The 20,676-nt window shown below is 37.0% G+C and overlaps 1 protein-coding gene across 1 annotated transcript; it reads left to right on the forward strand.

Annotated features, from left to right (window-relative positions):
• Positions 1 to 3,183: 3,183 nt before the first annotated feature.
• On the forward strand, positions 3,184 to 19,890 carry slc6a1b (solute carrier family 6 member 1b). The gene is made up of 15 exons (XM_032548833.1): positions 3,184 to 3,603; positions 4,688 to 5,108; positions 5,398 to 5,529; positions 5,964 to 6,064; positions 6,474 to 6,583; positions 6,967 to 7,099; positions 7,837 to 7,971; positions 8,973 to 9,076; positions 9,596 to 9,720; positions 10,133 to 10,245; positions 10,494 to 10,625; positions 14,247 to 14,349; positions 14,455 to 14,555; positions 14,832 to 14,999; positions 16,402 to 19,890. Exons 2-15 carry the CDS (start codon positions 4,862 to 4,864, stop codon positions 16,513 to 16,515), a joined length of 1,818 nt encoding a protein of 605 aa, XP_032404724.1. The 5' UTR covers positions 3,184 to 3,603; positions 4,688 to 4,861; the 3' UTR covers positions 16,516 to 19,890.
• Positions 19,891 to 20,676: the final 786 nt, after the last annotated feature.

Below are 20,676 nucleotides of genomic sequence, written 5' to 3' on the forward strand. Positions count from 1 at the left end.
CCTCTGTTCCTTACACCACCTCTAAATAAAATACACTGCAAATAATTTCCTCTAGAAGTCCACTGATCAGTAAATAGAGCCCATATTCTTGTAATTTAATCTTTGTATGAATGCAGCCTTTTTTGCGAAGGCCTCAAATGTTTGGTGGAGAGCTTTGGGGGAAAACAAGATCGTGTATATAAATACAGGTGAGAGATCAGAGATAAAGGTTTGGAGAGGCCTACAGAAGGGTCAGGTTATAAAACAACCAAAGAAAAAGTAATCAATGTAAGCCCATAAAGACATACTGTAGCTGTCCACCTTAAATGAATGAACATTTGTCCATGAAGCAGCCAACAGATCAGTGGTAACTCTGGAGGAGCTCTGGGGATTCACAGTTTGTATGAGAACATTTGTTGACAGGACAACAATCAGTCATGAATTTTATGGATAAGTAGCAGGAACAATAAGCTGAGAACGAAAGATAGTCATAGACATTCACAATGAAAGTTTACTAAAAAGCTCCATGGGACACAGTAAACATGCTTAAATCAATGCTATGGTCAAATGAGTACAATTTTCTACTTATTAGGACTATGATAAAAAATTATATGTGTAATACTTGACATCCGCCTGAACACAATCTTACGTAGGATTGCAGTATTTTCTTTAGCAGGGTCAAGGAAGCTCATCAGAACTGATTAGGTGATGGATGGAGCTAAATATAGAGTCTAAATACACAAATATGTAATCTATCACTGTGCGATAATTATAAAGATGAATTGTCATGTTATATGAGAGTAAAGCAGGACCAAACTGCAGACAAGAGCTAGAGCAAAACTGAGGGAAGGAGACTAAATAACACAGTGAAAACATGAAAACTGAACCAAAACACACAGGAATTACAAGACTAAAGGAGAATAATCTTAATGCACAAACAGAAGAAACTAAATATAAATACATTGTCTAAGATGACTGGATATAAACAACACAAATGAACATAGAAATGATCAAAACACTAACAAATAAAAATGAAACATCTATGGCTCCTGACTGGGCAAAAGTGTTTTCTCAAGATAAAGACAGACTTGCAGCTTTAATAGCAGTAAAATGTGGTTCTGCAAAGTGAATAAAAACACAGTTTACAAATAAAAGTAAAACATTAAAAAAGACATTTGTTGCTATTACTGTATAAATTCCCAATAACAAACAATGGAGTCTAAAATTGTATTAGTGAAACAAGTGACAAAATTAAAGAGGTTTACGAATACCAAAATGGGTTCATATGAATAAAATCCCTGGTTGACACTACTAGTAGGGATTTTATTCAAACCCTACCACTGTTCACGTGTCCAAACGTTGCTGTGCAATCATATTTATATTGCATTGTTTTAAATAGAAGTTATTCTGAAGATTCAAACTTTAACTCTTAAACCGCGAGAGAGTCTAATCTTCCTCTGAGACCTCAATTTTTTATCTCGATGTAGGAGTTAAAGTCAGCATTAAGTCTTCTCATTTGGGATGTTCCACAAGGGTATTTCGTTTTGGGAGACAGCGGGCTAAGAAGATTATGAACACAGTTTTCAATTTATCTCGCACACCCTGACTCGTTTTTATTGGCTGGGACCCTCTTATCATGTTTTGCCAGGAGCAACATAAGCCACCGGCATCTTCCTCTCAGTGGCTGTAATGGATGCAGCATTATTTTTACCCCAAATGTGACCTTTTTAAATCATTTGCTTCTCATAAATGACTTAAAATTTAAATGGATGGAAGTTGAAACACTCAAGAGTGTGGTTTAAATGTTTGCATGGGTGATTACAGGGAGTCAAAGCTAAACAAAAGTCAGGCTTTTCTGTAAAATTTCCCAATCTCACTTTAGATATAGTTTGTCATAAATAGAATCATAATGATAAGTAATGTATAGTTTTTTACTCATTGCTATCTAGGGTGCAAAAGTTAAAAATCTCAGGGATCGTTCCAAACCAAGTTGGTAAAAAAAAAAAAAAATTACCTGATCGATTTGTTCCAATTAGATGATTTATGAGGTCCAGTGATGTTTCCATCTGAGCTACAGCATCAGATGCTGCTTCTGCTGAGTAAAATATTCATAATTAGCTTAATTTGACCAGTTATCCTCACATGGACCTGCAGTGTAAACCATCGCCATCATTCCAGTCAGTGATGGTTCTTATAAGAATGATAGCAGCAGAATAAAGTTAACATCACTTGTTTGCATTGTTTCGAAACAAACCTGGACAACATTTGATCTTTTAAGCAAAAATCTAAACTACTTAGACAAATGAACTGAGGTTTTACACTTAATACAATTAACAGGTATTTTTCAAAACACAATTTAAGATTAAGTAAAGCCTCTTCCCTATATGTGAAAACAGACATAGAGAAACTGAATTGGTTTTTGACATTAGGGCTACAGAATGCTAGTAATGTTAAAAATTATTATTATCCAAAGGAAATTTATGAAATTTCAGGGGTAGGTACAAAAGTTTGGTAAATGCTAAAAGTATCAAAAAAAAACTACGAAGGTGGGGTGGTTGTGGGGATTAATAAGTGACTTCTTGTCCAGTACTCCAGTCATTCAAGAACCACCACTGATTACAGTAATAACTTCCCTCTTCCCTCTGAGTGACACTGCATGTTGTTTGCATACATTGCCACTCTACTGGCAAATCACATACTGTAACTATTTATGTGGACATTATCAGAATATGACATTTGTGTTAGCTTGGTATTTACAGCAGTATCCATCATAAGCTACGGGTAGAAATCCAGAAATGTAAACCCAGCAACTCAACTTGCTTTGTCTCTCTATAGATCTATCAAAAATCCACCATATTTGGCTGCCTCTTGTATTGTCATCCAAGAATTACAACGTAGAAACAGTGATTTTTTTTAAAAAATTGAGCTTTTGAAAAATTTGTGTTTTTGGGGAATCCTGCAGTATATATTCATTATTTATTGCAAACTGGGCTTTTGATATCAATGAACAGTTGTTGAGTGAAAAAATACATGACTTGCAAGTATCTTTAAACTTGATGTTATTTAATCAGGGGGTATTTTAGGCAACCTTAAAAGTCCACATGATGCATCAGTTGGGCCTTTGAGGGTCTGAAAGGAGAGGGTGGGACAGAGAGAGAAGTTCCTGGTGTAAAAAAAAAAAGGCTGCATCAGTAAGGATATAAAACCTTGAGACAAGAGGATGCTCCTCTCTCAAACCCGCTGCCATCTCAGTGGCGGAAATGTTGGAGTTGGGGTGGGTCGACTTTGAGGTGACATTGACGCTATGTAGATGAGAGTGAGAACCCTGCGCTCCATGTTACGTCCCTGCTCTCTTCAACTCAAACGGCGGCAGCTCCTTTCCCCGTCTTCTCTCCCTGCCTCTCTTTCAGCACCACTCCTTTAAGGACAGCACCTCGCTCTCAAACACGCACTTATCCACCATCCTCTCCCTCCTTCAGGATCAAATGTCTGCTCCTTGACGACGGATGCAAAGTTTCCACCTTGGTTTCGCCGAGCACAAGTAAAAGGAAGTAACTTTTTTGGTGGGAACATTGGATATTTCCCCGGTGGGAAACAACCGCACAAACAAGCTGTAATTTCACTGTAAGTACCCTATTCTTATCAAAACAATGTGTTTTGTTTTAATATTTGAAAAAATATATATTTGGAATGTTATTCAGAAGCGATGTGTTAGGACATCGTCACGTTCAGTTGCGATACATTTGGCAAAGCATGCAGATTTGCGGCTGCTCTTCTTTGGAGGCAGACGAATTTTACCATGACTATTTTTTATTTTTTTTTAAATGTATGACTTATGTCTCTAACGTGAAATATAAAATGAAAAGTGAGTATTACGCAGAGAAACTGTGCGGTAATGTCGGTCTAACAACCAGTTTGTGCGTCTTATATGCACATTTTACATAAATTTGAAGCTACAATAACTTCATATATGTTTTTATCTAAATGAAACGCATCTCTAAGGCAACCAGAAACATTTAAGACCTACGTTACTTCACGCCGCTCCAATTACGCACTAAGCGGAGAGCGCTCGAGAGCGCTTCATCCTTCCTTTTACTCCTGTTATTTAAAATGTATTTTGAATATGAAAATAAAATATCCAATCTAAACGCATATATGTTTTTTTTATTCTAAAGACCGGATGTTGTTTTTGGGGCATCAAATTATACAGATTAATTAGGGAATAAACCTGTATGGTGAATGGATGGATAAAAGAGTTCTGTTGAAGGTGTAGCCTCTATGGAGAGTTATTAGCCTCTCCAGGTGATTCATTAGACGTGGACTTTGCGACTGCGACTCCTAAATGTGTTTAATTGCTCTGCTGTCGTACCAGAGCACTGGGAAGTGGGCCATTGAATGTAGAGCACAATGAATCAAGGACAAGAGCAGGGCTCTAAATTTCTTCTAACACGGATCCACTTCAGGCCATCAGAAGTGATTCTTGCTGTGGGATGAGTCCTTATTTGATCCCGGTGAGGTTCACTTACTGTGCGGCAGGTTTTTAAAAATAAATAAATAAAGTAAAATAATAATAATAATAATTATATATATATATATATATAATGAGAAGAGAGCACACTTATAACATTTTACATAAAAATCAAAATTTCCCTTTTTGTGATAAAAAGAAAAGAAAAAAGTATCTTAACCAGTTCATTTTTGTTTTCAGGGTCTCTGCCTCGCCGCCGTACCTCATCGCTCTCAGACCCTCAGTCATCCCTTTTCTCACGGCTTTTCTCTGGGGACTACTATAGTGCAGGACGGATACGCCGCGCTCTGTCTGGACTGGTGCTGAAACCACCACCTCTACGTTGGTCAGGACCTTCCAACACAGACCGTCATTATGGCCACAAACGGGACCAAAGCCTCGGACGGACACGTCTTAACCGAGACCGTGAACGACGCGCCCAGCACCACGCCAAATGACAAACCCAAAACACTGGTGGTGAAGGTGCAGAAGACGAAAAAGGACATACCCGAGAGAGAAACGTGGGTTGGGAAATTTGACTTTCTCCTCTCTTGTGTCGGATACGCAATCGGACTGGGAAATGTGTGGAGATTTCCTTACTTGTGTGGGAAAAACGGCGGAGGTAATCAGGAATTATTTCACTATTTTCAACAAACACCAAAACGGAACGTAAAGGTGACGCGACCAAAGATCGAGAGTCTGATTCTGGAGGGTTTGAAATAAAAGAGATCTTAAGTGTATCTTCTCAACAACGCCGTGCGTAATTGCGCACAAGCAGAAATAAAAGAAAATCTGCGCGCTTTTCTGGGTGCAGCCTGAAACCAAATACTCCCTCTTCCAAGTAACATGTTGGATTATAGTGAATATTAATTTCATGATTCACACACTTTTGCTTCTCACCTCTCATCCAGGGGCCTTCTTGATTCCCTACTTTTTGACGCTGGTATTTGCTGGCATGCCCCTGTTCTTTCTGGAGACGGCTCTCGGTCAATACACTTCTATTGGAGGTCTGGGAGTGTGGAAGCTGGCCCCAATGTTCAAAGGTAATAAAATACATAACTAACCGGTTGAAGTATTATTATTAGTTGGAGCTTCATTATTAACATGTGATTGTTATGTTCCTATGTAGAAAATTTATATTCTAAACAGTTTGCTTTCACTGTGTTATGACAAAGAAGCGATTGGAATGCATGTAATTGAAATTGAATCTTTGTTTGATTTTATTATATTGGTTGGTAGTGAGTATATATTTCTGCATACAAATTGAATCTGTTTGTCTTATAAAATGTCTTCAGGTGGCTTTTTTTCATCAAACATTATCATAAGAATGCATTAATTTCAATGAACTGAATTAAAATAAACTGAATTGAATAGAGGTCAGATAATGTAAAACCTTATCTTTCAAGCTACTTTTAGTGTTTTTTCTCTCTCTTTTTTTAACATAGACTTAACATTATCTCTGTATTTTGTGTTCCAGGTGTGGGTCTGGCTGCTGCTGTTCTATCTTTTTGGCTCAATATCTATTACATTGTAATCATTGCTTGGGCTATTTATTATCTGTACAACTCCTTCACCACTGTGAGTATATTCACTCTGTAAAATCATGACACCCTCTCCCTTTATGTCATTCAAAGCATAGCTGTTCTTTTTAATGTATCTTTACATTGTAATTTACTTTAGTCATGTGGCAGGCTGCTTGCCAGAACCTCTTATGTAAGGCTGCACAACCCTTTAACAGAGTATGACTTTTATTACTTCCTTTCCCGCATAATTAGCGCCTCACACAAGGTATTGATAAATGCATTCTGCGATGAAGCATTCACTCCACTGAGAAAACCATGAAATCTCAATGTCCCGAATGAGCATCTCAGTCTTGGCTGCCTGACAGCCAAGACTGAGAATGGGACTCAGCGATGGGAGCGGGTTCGAGGAAAAAAAGAGCTTTCTCCCTGTCTCTATGTGTTTTTTTTCTTCTCCTCATTTTCAGGACCTGCCATGGAAGACATGTGGCAATGCCTGGAACACAGATCGCTGCTACACTAACTACAGTATCGCGGACACGACAAACCTCACCAGTGCTGTGGTGGAGTTCTGGGAGTAAGTTGGACATCTGAGTCGCCACAGTCTGAAATGTTGTGAACAAATTAAATCCGATAAGGTCACTGCCTGCCAGTGAGGGTAAGGAAGGGTCAGATTAGGGATCAGAGATAGGCTGATGTAGCAGTTTGCATGCTATGTACCAGATCCTTGAGTAGAGAATTTGCTTCAAGACATTATGAGAAATAAAAAAAAAAGTAACTTCAAAACAGATACAAACAATACAAAATGCAAAAAAAAAAAAGATTTTGGGGCTTCTGAAAAGATTCAGGGGGAAAGTTAAATCTCTAAATACCAAGATGCATGCATGCATATTTCTGCATGTATGAAATTCATGTTACTCTTCTGCATAACAATATGGCCACTTTGCTTTTTCGCTGCAGACGCAACATGCACCAGCTGACGGACGGTTTGGAAAAACCTGGGGAGGTCAGGATTCCACTGGCCATCACTCTCGCCATTGCATGGGTGCTCGTCTATTTCTGTATCTGGAAGGGGGTCAGCTGGACAGGCAAAGTGAGTATACAAAGAGGCAAACTCCAGTCCTCAAGGGCCACTGTCCTGCAACTTTTAGATGTGCCTCTGCTGCACCACACCTGAATAGAATAATTAGGTCATTAGCAAGGCTCTGGAGAATTGATCTACACAAGGAGGAGGTAATTAAGCCATTTCATTTAAGCATTTTGTACCTGTGGCACATCTAAAATCTGCATGATACCGGCCCTTGAGGACTGGAGTTTGACACCTGTGGGCTAAACAAACAGACAGTTCCAGAATATCAGAGTCTGCAGTAAAGATCAAGGATTACTTTTGAAATATGTTCCTAAAAACATGCTTTACTGCTTATTGGTGTAGTTTTTTGTCATTGGCATACAGTACATTAAAAACTACTAAATAACAAAAGGAAAGCTCTTTAATTCAAGCAATTGAACATATTTGCTTATTTACAAAAAAGTCAGTGTCCTCTCCATTTTAATGAAGTTGTTAAGTTGAATGCACAGGCGTAAAATTGGCTCAGATAACAAGGATGAAAGTGCACTGGGAGTGTGCTGAACCTACTCATCCTGAGGTCATTTTGTCTCAGAGGAAGGGCTGACTGGGACACTGTGCAGTGCTGTGGGAATGGTGCCACAGTAACAGTAAATTGACAATTTGAGCTAAATTGCTTTTTTGCAGAACAAATATACTCAATCCAACATGTAGTTGTAGTTCACAGAATATAGCGATTGCTCTAACAGTGACGTGTCTCACAGGTTGTCTACTTCTCGGCAACATACCCTTACTTTATGCTGTTCATCCTGTTTTGCCGTGGCGTCACTCTGCCTGGAGCTATTGACGGGATTCTCTTCTACATCACACCAGACTTCCAGAAACTCAAAGAGTCTGAGGTGAGCCTTTTGACTTGTGTTGAGAAAGATACAGCTATGTGACATAAACTGCAGCACAGGAGGCTCCAGCGGATTGAGCTGTGCCAGAAAATGGATGCGTTTCACTCTTTGGACATAAAATTTCCAAAGTTGTGGGTAGACTACAGAGATGTCTTTTTATGGAAGAACATTCAAAGTGCTGATATGTTAATGGAATTTTTGCAGATGCAGTGCTATGCAAAATATTTTGACATTTTTGTCGCCTTACAATGGGAATTTTTGTGACAAACCAACACAAAGTAGAACATAATGTGTGATGTGGAAGGAAAATGATACGTGGTTTTCTAAATAAAAAACATGAAAAGAGTAACATGCATTCATATCCATCCCCTTTACACTGGTTCCCCTAAAAAAGTTGAAACAGCTAACTTCAGAAGTTACAAAATTATAAAACAAACTCAATAAGAGTGGATTAACTTCTGTATAATTCTCCGTTTTTAGTGGAAAAAATTTATGACGGAACATTTTTTGTGCTCTCCATTAATCACAAATTTAGAAAAAAATGGCAAGAAAGTTTAAAAAAGAGTTTTACTCAGAGCTGCCACAAATTTGTGTTGCTCTGTCAGATGCAACCCCAGTATTTGACTGTGATGTTTGCATTATGGTAAGTACTTCTCAAAACCACAGTGGATACAGATCAGTGCACACAATACAATGCAGTCAAAAGTTAAACATAAATGTTGCTGGTTAGTTTAAATTCAATGGATACGTAGCCAATGTTTAATTAATTCACGTGTGAATGTCACTATTGAGATAATGCTACGCTTTTAATATTGAGAAGACGTGAGAACAGCGTGATGAGAGTGGAGTTTTTTTTCCTATTACTGTTTAAACAAAATAATGGGCATTTCAATATCAATTCCTCAAGCTAATAATATAGAAAACATGCTTCAACACAAAAATATGTGCAGATATTTGTTTATACACAGTGACTGGCATATTTTCTAATCCCTGTGTGTCAGGTATGGCTCGATGCTGCCACGCAGATCTTCTTTTCCTACGGTCTGGGATTAGGTTCTCTGATTGCGCTTGGCAGCTACAATCCCTTCAATAATAATGTCTACAGGTAGGTGACACAAGTATGCTGCCTTTCAGGCTCATTTATCACTGCAAATATACAGTTCTGATCACCCACATGGCATTTTTACAGAAATAATGCAAATGTCTCCAATTTGTTGTTTTTGTGTCAACTCCACAGTAAAAACCTTTCTTTTTATTTTTATTAGGGCAATTGACTACACAGGATTCATTTTTAATTTATTTTGTTTCTTTTTTGTTTGTTTTTTTTTTTACAATTAAACAATATGTAACTCATTTTATGTCTCATCCATAGTCAGCTTAAAGAATAAAGACTGGTCAGGGGCAAAAGTGCACATATTGAACAATATTAAAGCACACTGCTATTTAAAAAAAAAATTTAAAAGGAGGTTAGCACAAACGGTATGCTGTGGTTCTGCAGGACGCAAAATGGCTTTCGACTTCTCCCTCCTCCTTTCCCCTCAAATGTTTCTCTCCAATGTGTGACGGGGTGATAAGGAATTGATACAGCCATAACAATGGCCTGTGCTCCGTCTCTCCCCTGCAGAGATTCTATCATTGTCTGCTGCATCAACTCCTTCACCAGTATGTTCGCCGGCTTTGTCATCTTTTCCATTGTGGGATTCATGGCTAATGTAACAAAGAGGCCAATTGCTGATGTGGCGGCCTCAGGTAATTGCAATCAGTGTTGAAATACAACAATAGACAATACAACAAAATAGCAATAGACACAAGGACAAGATTATATATATATATATGAAAAGAAATTTCACTGAATTTTCTAAATTTACAACCAAAAAGAAATACTGGGGTATTTATTAAAAGAATGGCTAATTTCAACAGGAATACTCTGAGTCTTTTATGGTTGTTGGACAATTAAGTAGAATTTTCTCCCAAGATATTTATTTAAAGAGCAACTTCTATTTATATATTTTATTAAGTTTTATTTTATTAATTTATATTTTTTCTGTATTGTTACATTTGCTTAACATTTGCAAGAGTTCTTCTTTATTGATACCAATAACATATGTTTAATAAATTTCCCACTGTATATTTGAGCTAACAGTAATTTATCTTACATCAGGACCTGGCCTGGCATTTTTGGCATATCCTGAAGCCGTCACCCAGCTGCCTATCTCTCCTCTCTGGGCCATATTGTTTTTCTCCATGCTGCTGATGCTGGGAATCGACAGCCAGGTGAAAATAATCCAATAAATATGGTCTGTTTTTTGGACCGTTCCAATATGTATTTAGCTAAAATAGTTTTTTAAAGCTCTAACTCATTACATGATTCTGACCTCATGTCACAGAATTTCATTATTGCTACTTATCCTTGTACTTTGCTGTAGTGTTTTCATATGTGCACTAAAACCTTTGCAATGATTTTACTGTGACAGCAGTGTGTTAAGTGACACAGTTTTAAAATGACTCTACAAACTTTACAGTTCTGCACTGTGGAAGGTTTCATCACTGCACTGGTTGATGAGTTTCCTCACATCCTCCGAAAGCGTAGAGAAATCTTCATCGCTGTCGTCTGCCTTGTTTCTTATATTATTGGCCTGTCCAACATCACACAGGTAAATATTCCCCGTGATCAAGCGTGAGTTTCCTCTATGTTTCTATTTTTTATGAGATTGATTCTAACAGAAATACTGTACAAGGCTGTTCACATAAATATTACCACTTCTTAATTGTACATTTTATGATTTCCGAAAGACAAGCTACAGTTTTCCTCTTTAACTTTTAAAGAGTTTCATGTGTAGTAAGGCATTTATTAGGTCTTATTGAAGTTTTAAACGGCTATTTTTCTCATTTCCTGTAGCTGTTATCTGTGCTGCAGCGCCAATGCTAATGCACCAGTGAGTGCCTCTTTGTTAGCGTTTTCCCCACTAAGAGAGAGAGAGAGACTGTTACCTCTGTGTGTCTTTGACTTGAAAGAGGGAAGGTCCTGACTGACTGTTGTTGTGTGTGAACCAAACAGTTGTTTAAATGACTCAGTCTTCTTGAAGTTTCTGAATGATGTTTTGCAAAGGATACCGTTTGGGGATTCGGTTGAGCTCCTGGGTAGCTTTAGTGGATAACAATGGGGTTGCTTGAAGATCTGTGAATCTGAGGAATGACCGCCCAGATTATAATACAAGTGATGTTTTCTTTTTGAGCTTCTAGGAACTGGACACGCACAATGATTTTAACACAAGATTTGTTTTAGAATTTGTAAAATTTTTGTCTTGTCTTTTGCAGTTATATATTGATATCTATGTGCTATACCTTTGAGTGAGGGCATTGTTGTCAGCTGGTCACTACCTGCCAGTGACACACTCAAATAGGTGAGATGGGTGAACTGGGAATATCTGGTAGTAAGTCCTTTTTAGGACATTCTCAACTCATTCTGGAGAGTTTCTCAAAGTAATCCAGGAAAAGTTGAGGATTTGAAACTGGCCTTGAGCAGGATCTCCATATTGCAGATGTAGCTTTCATGAACTATAGACTTTAGAGACCACAGGAGCTTTTGACAGCCACCAGTAGTATTAGATACCATGAAGCTGAAGAGGGAAGCCTTTGGGATTTTTTTACTCTTAGATTTCTGAACAAATTGAGACATAGCCGATGAGCAGCAGAAGTGTGATTTTTGTGGTTAAAAGTATGGAAAATTTAGTTTTCAAGGAAGTTGAAGATGCATTGCAAAATGACTTTCATTTGGCCTAGGAAAGATTTTTGAAGTATTGTTTGGCAAGTTGAATAGAAAGATGAATACTACCATCATGTTCTATTACCTTGGAATGGTGAACTGAAGACCTGGGTATTGTCAAGCTGTAAAAGGAATACTTATTTGATAGGCCTCATTCACAATGCCATCATATCCCTTTAGGAAAGGGTATGATAAAAGGACTTGTGGGAATCTTCACCAGTGCAGAGGTTGCTCTGGTATTTAAAAAGCTTCCAGGCAACAAGCTAACAAGATTTAAACCAAGATACTGAAGGTGTAAATATTATTGTGTTTTCATTAATGACGGATGTCTTCAGCGTCTTTGGAGAAAGTGGACAAGCCTTTGATTCAGTAGTGTCATTGTGGTCTTTCTTCTGGTTGTTGAAGAGTGACCTGGAAATTAACCCTTTTGGAATCAACAAGTGGGTTAAGATGAGTTTGGTTGTCTGGTCCAGAGGAGTTTTATGGACCTTGACATGCCATTCGACTGTGTCTGCCCAGACATTTTGTAATGGGTCCTATCAGAGAACAGGGTACTGACTCTGGATGTTGTCCTTCAATCAACACAAGAACTGCATCATTAGCACAATGTTAAGCTTGTTTCAAGTGCAGGCTGGCTTCAACCAGGGTTGGCACTGATCTTGTTTGTGGTGTTCACTGGCAGGATTTGAAAGGATAGTTGTGGAGAGAAGAGTGTCTGGTTAGGCAACCTCTGGGGTTTCATTTTGGCATTTTGCTTTTTGGTCCTGTTGGCATCTTCAACTTAAAACCTTAGACATTCACTAAAGTTTGCTGCATCCAAGTTTGAATTAGCTAGAATGATATTTTCTGTTTGAGACCATGGATCATATCCAGGAAAAGGTGAACACTTCCTTCCAGTTTAGGCATCAGTGTACGCCTTCAGGGGATTAGTTTAAGAATATTGGTGTCTTGTTCACAAGTGGTAATGGGATGGAGCAAGAGATGGATGGAAGGATTAACAGCTCATCTACATTGATGATGGGTTGCCATGGTGAAGAAAGAACTGATCCAGGAACGCAGACCATGATTTACTTGTAGCTACAGTCCAACCTACACCTATGGTCATGCAGTATGGGTTATGACCAAAAGATAGAGAACCTGGATTTTAGTGACTGAAATGAGCTTGCTTCAAAACATGACTCTGGATATAGGGTATGGATTACATTCATCCAGAAGGGGGACTTAAGATGCCTCCTAGGTATTCTTTCTTTTGAAGGGGAATCCCAGGGCAGAATCACAAAGACACTCAGGTTTAGGGACGATACATCCCTTCTCACCTAGGAATGCCTAGGGACAGATCAGAAAGAATTGGAGAGTGTTGTTGGGGAAGTGGACATTTAGGTTTCCCAACAGACTTACTACCCCATTGACCTGATCTCAGATAACCAATGGTTGGATGGATGGTTGGATAGGTATTCTGTGACAATATTGTTTTTTCATCTCCAATAATGAAAAACTGCTTGTTTGCTTTAATCTTCACCTCACAGCCTCAAGATGGCTTTCATCTTTGGTAATCAATTTCCATAAAGCTGAATTTTCCAGAAAAAATTGGTTAATAAAAGGTACCAAACAATTGACATGACTGCCGTCTCTGCCCACATGCTGATGTAGAGCAATCCTCCATCAATCATTCCAGGGCACTTGTCAGCAACTGACCAATCAGAGTTCCAAGTACAGTACTCTTAGAATATTGACAGTATCTATCATTGAGTCTATCTGCAGTCAGAGAGAATTTGAGGAAAATAATAGATAATCACTGTCCAAGTTGTCAGTATATGCATTCCCGACAGCCATTACCCAGAAAGCTGTAGAAGGCGGAATACAATTTATTACATTTCCAAAGCCAAAAAGGAGTCTGGAATAACGCAAATCTTACAGTCGTAAGATTAGAGTGATTTTGTTACTAGTCTGAGATCACTATTCTGCTATCTTGTTTATTCAAGCTTCTGTTTTTAAAACTAATAGTTACATTGTCATTTAGTATTGACTTTAGTTTTGAACTGTCTTTTACGGTTTATGGTCTACTTGAACCATGGTAATTGGAGTCTGGAGTCCTAGTCATACAACAGTGTTTTAAATGAATACATGAAAAAATACAAATAATATTTCACCACAGAAAATTATTGTAGCTATGCATAAAATTCAGAGGTTAAATCATCCCTCTGTTCCTACAGAACTTGATTCTAAAAGGAAATTAACCACTTTTGGCAATGTACACTAACAAACTATTCTGTTTGTAATAAATGACCACAATAATAGATCTCTTACAAGTAAGACACTGAAAAAATCCATACAAATATATCACTGCTTTCCCACAGCCATAGTCATTACTGTAAGCTCAGATTTTACACTCCATTATTCCTCCAGACCTAGTTTGAGACTGTCCTACACATAAATACAGCTACATTTTATGTTTATGTTTACAATTTCCTATTTGTCTCATTATCTTTGTTTCATTCTTAATTTGCAGGGTGGACTGTATGTGTTCAAGCTCTTTGACTACTACTCAGCGAGTGGAATGTCCCTGCTTTTCCTGGTCTTCTTTGAGTGTATCTCAATTTCATGGTTCTATGGTGAGCATTTTTTTTTAATAATGCATGTAAAAATGACTCAAGTCTCAAAAGTCATATAAAGATTATGAAAAAAACATCTTTATCTTGTTCATTTTTTACATGTAGGTGTGAATAAATTCTTTGACAACATTGAGGAAATGGTTGGCTACAGGCCCTGTCTGTGGTGGAAGGCCTGCTGGGTTGTTTTCACTCCTCTCATTGTGGCTGTAAGTGTTACCTGTTGTAATATTTAACAATAAACCATTGCAGTTTAAGAGTATGTATTTGAATCTTTACACATTTTGTCATGCTACATCCCCAAATTTCCCTATGTTGTTGTTGTTTTATAAGAAAGATAAAGATAAACCTATACATGCTGTGTCCACTGTGGATGCTTTTTACATGAAAGCTGGTCAGAGTTATTGGGAAAATGGGATATAATGGACAAAATGTCTATCAATGTAAGATGCTGAGATATATTTTTTTGTCCCTCTATTCTCCAGGGAGTGTTCTTGTTCAGTGCAGTGCAGATGGTTCCCCTTACTATGGGAGATTATGTGTTCCCTAGCTGGGGCCAGGGAGTTGGTTGGTTGATGGCCCTATCATCCATGATTCTCATCCCAGGCTACATGGGCTACATGTTCCTGACACTCAAAGGCACCTACAAAGAGGTAAGACGTTATCACCATATGTATCTTCTTTTGAATTTATCTATTTAAACTCAGTGCGCCATACATCTGTTTGAATAAAGCTGCAAATTAGGCCCAGAATATTTGCATAATTCTGAAATCTGCAGCCAAGAAAATGGTGTCGTCAGTTCCTAGTGGATTACTGGTTGTACAAGATAGTTTTTTTTTTAATAAACCCACTTTAACTTACTGTATATTAGTATATTAAGACAAAATAAGCTCTAAAGATTTTATACAAAAGCATAATCTTTGCAGAGATACCCAGTCACATTTGTTACCACAAAGTCAAACTGGAATCTATTCATCTAGAATCAACAGTAAGAATTAATTTGTTGACATGAAGCCAAAAGGGTACCCAATTGTAAAAGAAAAAAATGCTGAGCTTTACTTTGTCTTATTTTCTTCAGAGGATTAAAACCAAACTCTGGCACCATGATTCAGTGATTTTTAATGAACAAACTCACAAGCATGCTTGATAGAGAAATAATAAATTGAAATGAAGAGTGTTACTGTGATAAAAGGATTAGTGAAAGAAAAATGATTGGTTGTATAAAGCAGTTTTTTATAGCTTTCTGTTTCAACAGCCACTGAGCTATTAGAAAACCATCTGCCGTGATGGAGCCCTATTTCATTGATCCGACTGTCCTAATCAATAACAGACAAAACTTTTTTAGCTCAGCATTTGCATTATTGGCTTGATGTCTACTCCTGCACAATGTACAGAATACAGCTCCCAGTGACATATATAGCTTATGGATTCTGTAAGAGTAAATGTACCATAATTGCAGGCATTGCAAAAGAGGCTATCAGAGGCGAAATGCAGCTGTCAGATCGTGCTGTACCAGCTGATGGCTGATTGTGTAATTGTAGCAATCAGGCAGCTGAATGCTGCTCTGCTTTCAGGCCAACACTTAGTTTCACAAACACTTCATTAAAGTGACTGTAGAAGTGTGCAGTCCAACTTGGAAAACTTCAAGTTTTTTGATAATTTGGTACATTTTTTGGACACTGACATCCTCCTTATGATTGCAGCTGTGGAGCCAATGTGAATTGACCTTCTTACTGTGTAGAAAAGAATTAACACATCCATATTGAACTTTTTGTCATTGTTTCAACCACAACGCTGACCTGTAAGCCAAACATAAATTATGTCACATATACATGCAATTCTGATTAATAAAAATGTACTTACAAAAGAGAAAACAAAAAGTCTTCAAGAGAAGCACATAGGCTAATGATTTATGGTCTGATGAAATAGGTTATATTGGTTTTTTTTTTTAAATCAATCATCAAGTGTGAAGACTTTATATCCACTCTTACATCTACTATGATATAAATCATGTCTGCAGAAACTGTTTTTTAATTCCTCTGATCTTCTTCTCAGCGCCTGCGCATGATGATCAAACCTCTGGTTCTGGTGAAGACTCAGGAAAATGGTCCAGATCAGCAGGCAGAAAGCCAGAATCAAAACCCTGCCAATGAGGAAGCCTACATCTAAAAAGAAATAACTAAGCTCTGTCTGCCTCTCTGTTTGAACGGCCAGACCGGCGCTGCACCGTAATCAAGGTTGGGAACAACCACTAGACTTCTACGTCTGCTTTTATTCACCTACCTCCTGGGGACATGTGAAACCAACCTGATTACACAGTTATTTTAAAGGGGGTTGTTCTGTTTCTTTATTTTTATAATACAGAGATATAAAACTTATGAAGAAGAAGAAAAAAAACCCAGCAAAGTTGTTGTGATATTTTGAATTTCATTATGCAAAAGTTTAGCCTTCGTAGAAAAAGAAAATGTGACTTAGAGAACTACTGTATATTGAAGATATATAATTTAAATCTGAAGGCCCTCACTGATTCAATAATATCACTATGAAAATTAACATAATCAACTACTCTCAAAATACTGTACAAAGAAAATTGTGAGTAAAATCTATTTTATTTAAATGAATGCAGTGTAGCTGTTAAATAAAAAGCTAAAGTTTTATGGATTAAAAGTTTAATATAGATCAATTTCAAGCAAAGACAATATGGGAATGTGCAACAGGTAAGGCCAAATCTGTTTGTATGTGTAAATTATATCTTAGCCAGACTATCACTCCCTTGCAGAATCCTGCACCTCTTTGGAAATGTTTACTACTCTTGTTGGGGGCTACATTAGAAAAGCACAAGTACCTTGTGGTATTTTGAATACTTCTTTTTGGCATGACTGAAACCTGTGACAACAGCAAAAATAACTTATATAGGATACTTAGCAAGACTGTTATGACTGTTTTATTTGTTTTCTAAAGAACATATAATTTGTATGTTGTCTGAATCTCCGTTTAGGGTCATTTTTTAGATTATTTTCTATATGTGAACGTGAGAAGGACCAAATTGCTTGCTATAGTTTGAACAATTTGTGTAGGTGTTTTACCTGCAGACTAAATATGGATTCAATAATGCACCCTTTTGATGCAGAAAAGCAATAGTTAGGAAAAATAAAACAGCATCAGTGTACAAGCACAAGGTTATTCTATGGACTAAAGCCTCTAATATGAAAGGCATAGCCATTCTATAGTCATCTATGGTATAGCCAATCCCTCTTTAGTTCCATTTTGAGAGCAGTTGTTTGAAAAATGCATATTTTTAAGTAACTGAGGGATGGTTAAGTGAGGATAAAGTACTGAGTGAAGCAGTTGCTGCATGCTGCCTTGACAGGCACCCAGCGTTGGTGGTAGAAAAATGGATTTTTGTGACAGCTACCGATGTTCTGCCTGTTCTTGTTTACTTGTATATCTGTCTAGTAACCCACTCCTCAGGAACAAATGTAGATATGACCAAACTGTTTTAGGCACCAACTTGATTCACTGAAACAATTATTACTCCATCTAGAAAAATGTAGTCATCTAAACCCTAAACATTTTTCTGTCCAAAAATTCATGAAGATGCAAATCGTATAAAGTCTTTGTGATAAGATGCTATGGGCTAAAATTTAAAACCTGATCTCAATTTTGTGCTTTCTTATTCTTATCATCTGTAATAGACATGATATGACAAGTTTGGGTGAAAATAGCATGACATTACTGTACACAAATAAACAAATGTACACAAATATTTGAAACAAAAACAGTATCACATGATCTAATTACTTTCTTAAATAGAAAAGTAATAACTATTTCTGCAGCCACCAAACTAATGTAAGATATTGATTACATTTTAAATATAATATCAGTGATTCCCTATTATAACACGAACCACTTCATAAATATCATCTTGACAGATTTTCTATAACAGTACTGCTGCAGGACATGGGCATTTTAACTCTGTTGTGTGATATCTTCAAAACTCACATTAACAAGCAAAAAAATAATTATCCATTATTATCTATTGGTACCGCTCGATTGGTTTAAGGACAGGGTTTAAATGTTTCATTTTCATTCAGAAAATTTCTCAGCACTCTTGTACGGCTGACAAGCAAATAACATTAAATGACCAGAAATTAGTTGTGGTAAAAAAAATTAAAAAAAAAATCTCTTCCAAAAAGAGATTCTACAGGTTGTAATAGAGAAATACAAAACAATCTTATTAGTCTTTATTGCTAGCAGAAGTTATCCTAGTTAATGAGAGTATCAATGAGCAAATCCCATAATCCCATAGTGTTTTGAATTTATGCCTGAGCTATTGTTAAACTGGGATTGATGTCAATCCCAATCCAAGTTTATATTTCGGACATGTAATGAATGCACCATAAGCATCCAATTCGTGGGTGTTTTACCAGACAAATGCTATAAGTAGCCCAAAGGTAAAAGACGGTACAAGTACAAAGTTTCCTCAAGACTATGTTCTGTTCAGCCAGCAATATTTCCAAACAATTGGATTTGTCTTTAGGAAAAAGTGTTGTAGCTTTCTTTCAGGTAACTGTCAAGCACTTTCATTGTGGCACTTTCTCAAGCATCTCATTAAAATGACTCTTAAACCAGTTGGAAGACAATGAGAGAAAAGTAATGCGAACGTTGATGTATCTTGATGCCAGTAACCTATGCCTATTATGTAATGGTCCTTCTGGACTAAGGTGTATATATATGATTCATTAATTGTCAGAGTGAGGAGCTTTTTATCAATCAGAGGACTTTATACTGTTAGCATAAAAACATACAAGCACATGCCACACAGGCCAACAACACAAACTATAAAGCAAAGAGAAATGTTGCATATCTAATGATACTTGATTTTGTGAAGGATTCCAGTATAAAAGCAAACATGGATTTTAACGTTATCACAAACTGCTAACTAGGTGACAAAGAAGGATCAAGACAATATGCTAATATGGCAGCTACATACAGCAGGCTACCAGGCTGAATCATTCCCGTTCTTTAAAACTGTACTGGCTTATTTTGTTTTTAAGATATATGAATCAAAATGTGCAATGATGCAAGGGTTCCATGAATTTTGTATAAAGTTACCACACCGCAGTTTCTCTCTTGAATGATGTTGTAAACTGGATTGTGTAATACATGTATCTGTAAATGTCCGTATACGCTGAGTTTTTCTTTATTCTGTCTAAATGTTGAATGAAAAAAATGTGACACTTTTTGCTGTTTTCTGCAATAATACTGTCTCAAAAAATTAAGGCACATATCTCTCTCCACTGTAAAAATGATGACAATAACAGAATAGAGTACTAATAAAGAGATAATAATAATAATAAAAATGTTATAGAAATGTCTAGTCAGGGAATATTGTTTTGTATATTTTTAGCTGTTATATGGGCCTAATGTAAAATATTATATGTAAAAATATAATAAATGTGTTTAGATGGTGTTCTATGAAAAAGCATGATTGCTATATATGTTCTCTGCAAAATTAAATAAAGATCTATAGATTATAAAGTCTGCATTGTGTCATTTTCACTGCATCTGTTTAAAGCACTATAACCCAGCATAATACATAACGGATGTATTATAAAACCATTTCACTTTCTGCAATGGATGATACTTTTTGAGTACATCGAAACCGTAGCTCAAAATATACAAAAACACTTCAAATGCTCTCACTGAGATGGCTGCTGTTGATGCTGACCTGCTCGGTAATATGCTAATGCTCTATTTATTACATAAGTGGAAATGAATATGCAATCAGGCTCATCACCTCAAAAGATGTTAGCTGTAAAACTGGGTGATGGTATCTGACAAAATGCTTTTCTGTTGCTACAGTAATATCCTTTTGACACCTGCACAAACCTGAGCCGTCCTGGATGACATCCAACATGTCCCAGCTACAATTCATCCTTTGGCAACGCCTGAGCAGTTACTCTCTTCAGTTGTAATCAGAGATGTGTAGTAACTAGTTGCAGAGTAGCTCCCTCGAGTTATATGGTTTCCACTGGTGAACAACAGTCTTCAAGACTGACCACAGATTCTCTCTTGGGATGGTCAAGTTGACCAATAAACATGTTTTCTGTATTATTCTTATAGGGAATGACTATTTAGCTGTCATATGTATAGTTAATTTTGACTCATGTGACACAAACAAATGAAAATGTTATAAAACAGCAGATATGTTTACTGAAGCAACTGTTGCATGTCCAAAAGGATTTGAAATTTGTCTGCAGAAATGAGAAACTGCTACCATGATGTGGACAGTGACTGAATGTTGAGGAGGTTGAAGGTTAACAATTA

This window comes from Xiphophorus hellerii, chromosome 20 (assembly GCF_003331165.1).
Source record: "Xiphophorus hellerii strain 12219 chromosome 20, Xiphophorus_hellerii-4.1, whole genome shotgun sequence".
In the NCBI taxonomy this organism is placed as follows: domain Eukaryota; kingdom Metazoa; phylum Chordata; class Actinopteri; order Cyprinodontiformes; family Poeciliidae; genus Xiphophorus; species Xiphophorus hellerii.

Bases quoted from the DNA above. Each gene is read 5' to 3' on its own strand.
- slc6a1b (XM_032548833.1), top strand. From the start codon at position 4,862: ATGGCCACAAACGGGACCAAAGCCTCGGACGGACACGTCTTAACCGAG. The intron at 9,077-9,595 runs GTAGGTGACACA...TCTCCCCTGCAG, and splicing joins TTCAATAATAATGTCTACAG to AGATTCTATCATTGTCTGCT. The intron at 14,350-14,454 runs GTGAGCATTTTT...TTTTACATGTAG, and splicing joins CTCAATTTCATGGTTCTATG to GTGTGAATAAATTCTTTGAC.